This window comes from Priapulus caudatus, unplaced genomic scaffold, assembly GCF_000485595.1.
Source record: "Priapulus caudatus unplaced genomic scaffold, Priapulus_caudatus-5.0.1 Scaffold695, whole genome shotgun sequence".
NCBI lineage: Eukaryota > Metazoa > Priapulida > Priapulimorpha > Priapulimorphida > Priapulidae > Priapulus > Priapulus caudatus.
In genome coordinates, this window is record NW_014577756.1 from 111,493 (window position 1) to 122,005 (window position 10,513).

At 43.5% G+C, this 10,513-nt stretch overlaps 1 protein-coding gene across 3 annotated transcripts in view; it reads right to left on the minus strand.

The window, feature by feature from the left end:
- LOC106812867 (COP9 signalosome complex subunit 7b-like) overlaps window positions 1-10,513 on the minus strand; it is a 22,572-nt gene that overhangs the window by 3,175 nt on the left and 8,884 nt on the right. For 2 of the 3 annotated variants that reach the window (XM_014816859.1, XM_014816861.1), the window contains exons 2-8: window positions 6,591-6,786; window positions 6,123-6,207; window positions 5,696-5,784; window positions 5,257-5,453; window positions 3,517-3,622; window positions 1,245-1,372; window positions 71-200 (exon numbers count right to left, since the gene is read on the minus strand). In XM_014816859.1, the coding sequence (XP_014672345.1) occupies window positions 155-200; window positions 1,245-1,372; window positions 3,517-3,622; window positions 5,257-5,453; window positions 5,696-5,784; window positions 6,123-6,207; window positions 6,591-6,743 (804 nt within the window). In that variant the 5' untranslated portion in view covers window positions 6,744-6,786 and the 3' untranslated portion in view covers window positions 71-154. Of the gene's footprint in view, window positions 1-70; window positions 201-1,244; window positions 1,373-3,516; window positions 3,623-5,256; window positions 5,454-5,695; window positions 5,785-6,122; window positions 6,208-6,590; window positions 6,787-10,513 lie in introns of those variants that run through there. The other variant, XR_001394397.1, reaches the window with a different exon arrangement.

Consider the following 10,513-nt stretch of genomic DNA (forward strand, 5'->3'; position numbering starts at 1 on the left):
TCTCTCTCGCTCGCTCTCTCTCCCTCTCTCTCTCTCTCTCTCCCTCCCCTCTCTCCTCCCCCTCTCTCTCGTTTTCTCTCCACTCCCTCTCTCCTCTCCCCACCCATCTCTCTCGCACTCTCTAGGGAAACTGCAGATCCACTACAAACTGCTCTCACGACGATGATTTCGACCAGAATTTGCCTCCACTTCCACGCAGCCTGCAAACAAGCAAGATGAGATATCAGCAAGTGCTTGACGTGCGCGTACCACAGCACGCAGCGTGCGTGCGTGCGTGCGTGCGTGTCAATGCAGAGTCAAGTTAACGAGGAAACGGAGAACCTACTTCATTAACGATGGATTCAAACACGACATCCGCATCCCATTCGGACAAATCCGAGGAACAATTAATAACTGGTGATCTGACAAAGTGCTCGTTATCTTACACACCGTCCTCGTTATCATTATCATTATCATTATCTTCATCATTAGTTTCCACCAGAGGTGGCGTGATCAGGGTTAGCGCCACTAACTACTATCTAATGGTCAAGGACAGTTGTATTGAGTGGATAACAAACAATTGTACATTCATTTATAAGAGTGACAAAGCCAGCGATTACATTATCACGATTTTCCTGATACAAAATAAACAGATTTATTTACAAGGTTAACGAACCGATCTGAATAAATCATACACTGTTCATCACCTAGTAAATTCTAAAGCAAAGACAGTGCACTGCTATACTGAGGAAGAAATGTCAGCTGCATTTTCAGTGTTTAACAATTCGTATAATATATTTTATCTAGTCAAATGGCAAATAATTGGCCACATTAAATCACAGTTCGAAGTCGTGGGTCACCGTACCAATGAGCTAACCGCAGGGCTGTGCTACTGCCTAGATCAGCATTTCTCACATTCTACGCCTAACACAGCAAACATACAGCAATATCATAGATGCCAAGATGCTACACCAATGATAGACTAGCCTATCCAGCTATCCATCTAATATGAATTCCAAGAAGCTCTGACCAGTCATTATTGACCAGTCATTATTGTCAGTCACTGCGATACGAAGTTCGTTCTAAGAGACAATGTTTAGCAAAGCCAACAATATGGCGTGCGCGCGTAAAAAAACACGTATAAACTCGGCTACCTCAACTTATCTAGCAGCAACATCCAACCAAAAAGAGACGGGTTACCCCCACTCAGGCATGCATAGGTCAGTTAGGCAAGATAGAGTACATTCCAAGTTTATGGTATTCACCCTTTTGTTTTCGATGATTTCTTGGCAGGTTTCTCCGGCTGCGTGACGACGGGTTGGGCGGAGTCGACTGCCATCGACTCGTCATATTCCTGCGCCTGCGCCTTGAGCGTCTTCTTGATATTCGCCACCTATGTGGATACACAGTAGTGACACACTGCTGACAGCTTCACACAGCATAAACAAGCGGACAGCTTTAGTGTCAGAGCCGAGCAGCGTTTACGGTACACTGCTGCCGTTAAGCATTGCAAGATGCAGAATCACACTACAATGATAAACGTCAAATATCTTATGTAACATGTATGTTAGGCCAAAACAAAATCTAGGTGTGGTTACGGTTTCCCGACCGACCCTATTTATTCCCAGCGACCCTAGAAACATTTTATTGTCAATTTTCTTTAAAGTAAAAAAAAGAAAAATTTCAAGAAAATAAAATGTTTTCCCTACCTACCTACCCTATTTTTATCGGCATGTAACGGTAACCACACATATATTATGTTTTGGCCTTAGCATAGTTGGCCACACAAATCGCTCGTGACACTGACATTGTTAATCCACGAAGAAAGTTATGCTAAAACCATTACTAAGTCCACCGCTGAGATGCTGTTATCTCTTATTATGTTTATTGATTTATCTCATGTTTTATGTCTTACGATGAGACGTATATTGATTGTAAATATTATCAATTTCAGTTTTAATAACTGCCCTGAATGATTATGCTTGTTTGCACCCAAATTATATTTTAAAATTGTTAACGTTGTTTAACACTTAAGTTTTGGCAATAAACTTATTATCTATGCTATCTATCTATCATGTTATCAAGGCTAACCTATTTCTGAGCATAAGTTTAATCGTTTAAACGAAATAATGAGATAAGTTATTTTGGATTGAATTTTTTGAAGATTCTAAGAACAACAAGTGCCGCAGAGGGCGACAGCGGCTCAAACTGACGTGTACTGTAGCCGGCTATTCTTCTGATAAACTCACTGGCAACCGAATCAAGTGCGCCCTCCGCCACCGCGTTGATAGGCTTTGCTATACTGGTAGTACAGTAATAAAGATATAGCTGTGTGCTTTAATGAGGCTTCGCTATTTTAACGTTACATGGATATGGCTCGAGCGCGGGCGTAGTGGTTTGTGGTGGTGGTGGAGGGTGGGAGGAAGGGTGGGAGGGGAGGGGCGGGTGAAGGGGGCTCTAATAGCAAAAGCAGTTCGTCCTTGTTAACAGTCAACAAATCCATGTTTAACCCTCCTTTGGGGTCAAAAGGTTATCAGAGCACTTACTCTTCGCACGTCAGTGAAAGCACATTTCATGCCGCTTCAATAAAGCCATAAAAATGGTAGGTCACTCTTGAAACAAAAAGTTTTCAATCGCTCCGTCAGACCATGTCCTCAGAAAAATGTCTAACAATCTGCGCCTGTGCCCCATTGACGCTTTGACCGTGACTCCATTTTCGCAGCAGTGGTGGCTTTTCCTACCATGATGCTATACACGACTATCACGAGCCTGAGTCAAGCCGTTTAGATTTGTGGCAGCAATTCTGCATTTTCCCCTTACCTTAAGTTAAGAAGGGAATGTTCCCGCTTCTTTTACACCTCTTGACCTTTGACCCCAGCTTCAACATCCCAACTCGTTTCGATTACCCCCCACGTCCCGAATATCGTGACCGTACGTCGAGCGGTTGAAGATTTGTGCCCAACTGTTGAGGAGCACGGACGGACGCACGACGCACGCTACTATCAATCAACTTGCGATTCTACAAGCTGCATCTGACTATGTCAGATGAGCTAAAAACCAATAAAATAGTGATATGCTAGCCGAGTTCGTGTTATCAACCACATACTGCAGTAGCTGCTGCCATCTAGTATAGAAATAAAATACAAGTGTAAATCAATAAAAAAAAATGCACATAGCTTTTCATACTTATTAATTTAGTTGGTAGTACAGTCACTTGTATTTTCTATTGACACAAAACATTGTTACGTATATATGACAATTAGATAGGCAAATGTGTATATTTAAGACCTATATATATAAATTACAAGGCAATATGAAACTGCTGTGATTGCCCAGTAATTTATGATGTGAGTAATATGTTGCAAACATTTAACCAGTTCAAATCCATAAAAATTACATTTACCACTTCTACACATGGGCCATGTTCCAGATCTTTCGTGCACACGGAACCAGAAAAAAACAATAATAACATAGCAGATTCAACATAGTAAACTTTTTCTCATGAGCATACAGGCCAAAAGCGCTTGTTTCACGTACCTCAGTCTCAATTGTAGTTTTGATCTTCGTGTGGTGATCTCGCTGCGTGTTGGCCTTCTTCACTTGCTCTTCGATATTTGCTAGGGTTAGCTCACAGTTGTCGCACCTAGATAACATGTGAACACAACTATCACTCGCTCCCATCCCACACATATTTAGTTGAATGAATGATCGTTCCACTACATCGTTGCACTTCACGTAAATAAACCATTATTATCGTATCTGGCTTCTTGACTGTATTCATCACTTAAGACTTAAACCATTAGTACAGCAGCTACAACAATTTTCAATCAAGCATGACGGTAAGTGTCGTAAAGTGGGGAAAACACGAGACTGGTTGAAATTATGTTCGAAATAAATACTTTACGACCTAATCCACTATTACAACAGCTACAACAATTTCAATCAAGGGCCGACACACATCCATATGCTTTCCTTCCCAGTCTAACATGGTTGCAAAATTCATGGGCCATACAGAATATTCGTTTTTATCCAGAGATTTCGAATTCAGCTTTCAACATTCCAATCTAACCTCATGAATGAAGCACACTATAATCTAAATGCACGGTGCAGTGCTAAAAAGGTTTATTTTTTCGCACACGTATCCGTAAACTAAATAATGTATGGGCAAGAAAATGCATAAACATGTAAATTGAAAAGTAGGACAGATAGCAGATTTAAAGGGAAAAAAAAAAGAAGAAAAAAAAAAAAAAATTCTAATAAATACTGAACAGTGAATTTTTTACGTAGCATAGTTTATACCTATTGTAACTACAAATATGCAAGAAATCTAGATTCATGTATCCTTTAAATTGACTACGTCCTACGAATTTTCTATCGGTAACAATTTTTTTTCAAAAGAAAAAAAAATTTTTTGTTGCCATTTTTTTTTACATTAAAATGTAAGAATTAACGGGCCTAAAACTTTCTGTCAAATTCATTACCTGATAAGAATTCGTTTCTCAACTAGTTTAAAAATCGCCAAAAACCTGGATGATTTGAAATAATGTTCCTGACATAATTGCTGCTATATTGTCTTATGTATGAGTCACTAGAGTGTAGGTTCACATCGAGAATAATATAGTAAAATAGCGAAGTATAAGCAGCAATTTAAAGGCTTCACAGATGCGGCATACAATGCTTAATTTCTCTCAGTACTAGACTAGCAAATACTTCGTGCGCATCGCATAATTCACACTCCTACTTTATGACAAAAATAACTCAGTTGCTCGCATTTCAACTGCAGCGTTTCTGTAAAACCCACAAGAAGAGGTAAGAAAACTGGCATTCTGGCGCAAACACCGACTGTTTGCCAAACAATATAGCCTCGAAGTGGTGACGTGACGTCACATGTTTTTATCTTTGCTACACCCGTACCGCTGTACCACTGCACCGCTGCACGGTTGCTTGGGGATTGGGGAAACTGTCAACAACATCAGAGAATTTGAACAACATTGGAGGTATATTTTCAAATACCTTTTATAAGACAACGCGCAGTGAAATGGGAGGAACTAGAGTTTATTTTGTCATAAGGTAGTGTGAGTATGCATGCCACAAAGTATTTGCTAGTCTAGTACTGGAGAAATTAGCGTTTGGATGCGCATTGTGAGCCTTTAACCATAAAAAGTGAACAGAATTACTTATATTTTGTGAAAAAGTGGAAATTTTTTTTGTAATTTTTAGTATTTATGGTGACGTAATCACTTTAAAGCAGTGGTGCGTGGACCAGAGTAATCTCACCATTCCTGGAGTATGCCGATGATAGCTGGCTCCATGCGAATGTCGCGACCGATCGTGTAATCTATCTCTAGGCACTGCCGCTTCTGATCGAGCTTACCGCGAACAACGTTCGCGTATATCACCTCGATTATTAGATCCTCCAGCCCTCGCAGACTGCTGATGTCAAGTTCTTGTAACAAGACGGAGTAAGGGATGCACTGAAAAATGCAAGGTCGGCTATCATAATCGTTGCTGACGAATCGGTCGGAAAATTTACAATCCTTCCTTCAAGATTCCTGAATTTGTTGTGAAATTCTAGCCATGCATAATGTAATGCTTTGTCTACGAATCGTTATGGCAAACCACACTAACTTCATATAGGGTATTAGAATTGTTAGAGCTCAAATGTACATTCCTATATTGAACGTCAAACCAATTATGACTTATTGAAATAGTGTACCTTAGATTTGTTTGCTAATGAAACTATAGTTAAATGCTTCAACTTCTTTGTTTGTGTTGGTGTCATCTCAGGAAGTTGAGCTTTGTTTTCTGAAGTGAATTAATTAATATTTTACAAATATCCTCAAAATGCATACATGTAAGTTAATATACCACCAACTGGAATTTTAATAAAATGTATAAATGTGTAACTGAAGATCTAAAAAAATACCAGATTTCACATAATTACTATACAACTCTCTATATATACCGGTACCCAGTTATGGCACAATATAATATTCATACACTGATCCCAACTGGTTAACTTTATTGCCATTATATTCCTATTACATCTAAATTGTCTGTTAGTTCCCCTTTTTCAGCTAAATTATGCATTCTAAAAGCCAGTTATTTATGCACAGTTTAATCAGCAACCTGATCGACATTACCTTTATAATCTGCGTAGGTACCAAATGCAAACAAATGAAGTAAACGCCAGTAAGGTAACGCCTCTGGCGATGACTCAACAACCATCTAAATGAGAAAAAACACAGTACCGTTACGTAGGAAAGTTTGTGCTCACCATATAGTGTTTCCCCTGCATTGACACGAGCGAGGTGGGCCGCCTCGCTCAAATTATCAGAAATTTGTCCAAAACACCGCCTCGCTTCCGAAAATCTCATACAATGTGTTCAGAATAGCTTATAATGCACCAAATTTCAAAAGAGACAAAGGTGATCAAATAGACAGATCAACACTGTAGTTCGCAGTTGAAAAAAACCCAAATTTGCAATTTACTAAAGAGGAAGGGAGAGAATTCCAATACGAAATGACAGACACAAACAGAACAGAAAGAAACAGAAGAAAGAGTTGACAGTGATGAGTATAATCTTTATTAATTATCGTGCTGGGAATACCGATTGAATGTTTGGCATGTCCAGCAGCTCTCCGAAGACATAGACTCCGGGTGCCTCTAGAACTTGCTTAATCAGTTCCACGATGGCTGCACCACGAGCAGTCTTCGCAAGCAGCAGAAACTGCTCGAGGGGTTGAACGAGGGACTTCTCCATTGCTAGCAGCGGTTACTCGGCAAAGTATTGGCGCAAGTGTTTACTAAAAAGAAGAATGCAATTAGACAAGGCATTAGACTTAACTTGGCTTTATCTTTTGTTTATGTTTTTGTAAGTGGTCACGCACTTACTCACTGACGCTACTCAGTTACTGATACTGATGCTGAGAGGGTCTATGTCCCCCGGGGTACTGCCGGAACGTACCCTGGTACTATCTAATATGCCGGACCGTACCTCGCCTACTCCACTAACGAGTCTAGGGAGTCGCCTACGCCTACTCCCTAACCCGAACCCTAACCCTAATCTTAACCCTAACCATATCAAATAGTGACCAGGGTACGTTCTGGTATACCGGACCGTACCCAGGGTACGCTCCGGCAGTACCCTGGGGGACATAGACCCTATGAGCGATACTGAGAAGTTAGAACACTATGACTGTGACTGTGACAGTGACTGCCCAAGGATAGAGAAGCATGGGTCCGGCAATAAAAACCAAATAGTGGCCTAAGCGCCTAACCGCTGCTAATTCCTAACCCTAACCGCTAACGCTAACGCTAATTATATTGCATTATACATATTAATATTTTAATATTGATGTAAATTGACATTGTTTTTTGTTTGGGACCGATTGTTTTATTTGAAACTGGGTGGGGCCGGTTGCTGACCGTCGCGCGGGGCCACCCACAAGTGTAAAATCGCTCTATTTCATGTGTATCCCGGGCGTAGTATCGCACAATTACATGAACGTTTTGCCCAAATCCCGTGTTACGACGGTTGGAAACGATTTAGATGTGATGTAAACAAACACAGGTCGCGGGTCTGCCCCCGCGCGCGCCCGGGGTGCGCCTCGGCGCCGGCCGGGGCGGAGGATTGGACTGACAGTAACGGAACGAAATTTCAATACGCGACAAAACTCAGGCGAAACAGTTACCGTACCGCTGACAGCCGGCCGATAAACGGCTTCTTCGGAGGCCAAGCAAGCCGCCGCAACGGCGAATGGTCCAGATGTCTTCTCCTTCGATTAATCATTTTTTTTGGTAATTTCCACAATTTTGCTTCATTAGCAGGACGATAAAATTATGGTCGGCTATTTTAGGCAGAGATGCAGGGAGTAAATTATTATGTATACAATGACCCGGTATATGACTGGGGTCCTTTGATACTTATTAAAATAAATACAATACACCCCGGCCGGCCGGGCCGGGCCGGCCGTGCGCAAATTTAGAAGTGAACAAACAGAATGTCAAAGTGAAGTCATAATGCGGTAGGCCGCAAAGCGCGAATCGTGGGTGGAAGGGCGCCAGGCCGGAAGAAAAAGCCCGTGAGCAGCGCCACATCCCCCCGGGCGAACGCCCCCGCGCGGCGCCGCCGCCCGCGCCGCGTCCAACACGTAAGCAGCATCAAAAATGCTAACATGAGAAAATCAGAAGCAGCTAGCAAATGTTGGTAAACCCCCTGATCGAGCCGGATCTATTAATGATAGGAACACTGCAAGTAGTGCCATATTGAGGCGCTATGTAACATAAGCTTTCAAAATGATGCATGTAGTAGATGCTCCATAAACACCGTGGTGTCAAACCCGAACCCCTGGCGCGCCGCCCGCTGTGTTACGTTACCACCGCCGCCGGTTACAGCATACGTTTCCGTCGAGTGGTAGCGCGGCCGGGCGCCCTGCCCGCCGAAGAGTATTTTGTTTCCAGTTTGGGCGGGAGATAGGAACCAGGAATTCTTTGTAATTAATGGAGCAGGGATTCGGAACGAAAGTAGCCCCAGCAAGTATTTTTTTTGTCGCCTGATTCGGTGAACGTTAGAAGTCTAAGCATTTTCGACCGCGAACAGACAGCCCGGATAACTTTGTGCTTTGTTGGAAGTTTTAATTGACAAACCTCGCGCCGGGAAAGCCTGGTGGCAGGGCTGGGTGCTTAGCTGGGAAACGCTTGTAGGCACGGGCGCCCGCGTTCCGGCCCTTCATGTGGGAATGTGAAGTTTTCTGCTATACGGCTAGCATCATAGAAGATTGAATATGAATTAATTGTTCTAGAACTGGCAAGAGGAAGAGGATAAAAGAATAGAGGAAGGATAAAGAGATAAGAGATTAAGATTGGCGGCAGAGATATCCAACGCCCCCTGCATCTGTTCGTGCCCCTTTTAGAAGCACATCCGCCGTCCCCGAAAATGAATCTCACGGCGTCATCCTTGTGCCGAAAACGGACAAGAGTAAATAGGATGACGGTCACAGCGCCGGCGGTAGCTTGATAGAAGCTATAATGACGTCAAGCATAGCTTATGAGAGTACTCAGATGACGTCTACGATATTGCTGAACGGTGCGCGGTCCCGTTTTATTGCCTTAAGCACCCACGGGCGGGCCTTACCGTTTGTATTCGTTAAGCTCGGGCCGCTGGCCGCTAAAAGCGAAGACCGAACGGGTGCGTTTTCATCTACTCGTAGTGGCTGCAATAGAGCAGTTGCACCGACAGCTCGTCTTGGCAGTCCGTCCGACAGCCGGCACCGTTATTTGAACGGTAAGTTATTGTCTATGTTTATTTAGTTTTTCAATTAGGATAAATTAAATTAAGAATAGCGGCCCCATGAGCATCAAGGTTTCAAGGAGCATAGGCTTAAAACCATCTTGCGATAGAGAGGAGAATGCGAGGGAGAGAGGAGAGAAGGAGAGGAGAGAGAGGAGGAGCGAGAGGAGCGAGAGAGAGAAGACGAGATGAAGGCGAGGAAGAGAGAGAGAGGAGACCCTCGACGAGAGAGAGAGGAGAGAGAGAGAGAGATAGGAGAGAGAGGAGAGAGAGAGAGGGGGAGGCGAAGAGGAAGGAGAGAGGGGGAGGCGAAGAGAGAGAGAGAAGGTTGAGCGATGTTCTACGCCTGTACCCCCTGTGAGTCGTTATATGCAGTATGGGCCCGCGGCGTCTCCGTTTTTATTTTCAACGAGTGAACTGCGCGAAGCCATGACTTGGCAATTCTGCGCTGGCCCGTTGGTACACGCGGGCGTAACAGACGGCGAACGCGCCTCCTCGCCCCCATCCTGCTCGTCAGCCGCGTGCTCGGCACGGTCGCCGAAGCAGTATAAAAGTCCTCGATTATTGATCGACTGTGGATCCCTTTTGCATATGTCCTACCCCCCAGCCCGCGCCAAGTGATCCTGGAAACGTAACGCCGTATTATGAAAACTTGTGTGTTTCGGAATAACAGTTTCGAGCCACCACGGTAAACAGAAGGATTCGCTATTAGTATATGATAATAGGGCGGGCGCCCGGGTCCAGGAAACATACCCACACGGGGGCCCGCCCAGTGTGAGAGCGGCAAACGGGCCTGAAGGACGGGGCAAAATCGGCTATTATTAAAATACTAAATACGGCCAGCCCTTTATATAATGATAGACTATACACTAATGAATAATAATGAATGAATGATTGAACAGCATAGGACGAAAATAGAATATAGTTATATTGTGACCCGGCTGAACTTTAGCAGCGATTGAAACAGAGACATAGCCGCGTGGTGTGCTTGAATTAGTATGGCGTAGCAATTGCACGGACGATAGTTTGATAGCATGTCATCGCGACGGAGGTTGTAAAGCTTTTGATGGTCTCGCACAAGCTGTTCTTGCAGGACGAACGTCAAGAATGTAGATGTGATGTATAGATACAGCGGCGCGGCTCAGGTCCATGCCGTTAGGCTGGTCAGAATCTGTCCTGTTTTCAGGCCATACACAGATACACCGGCACCACGAGCACAGCCACACAGCAGCACAGAGCAG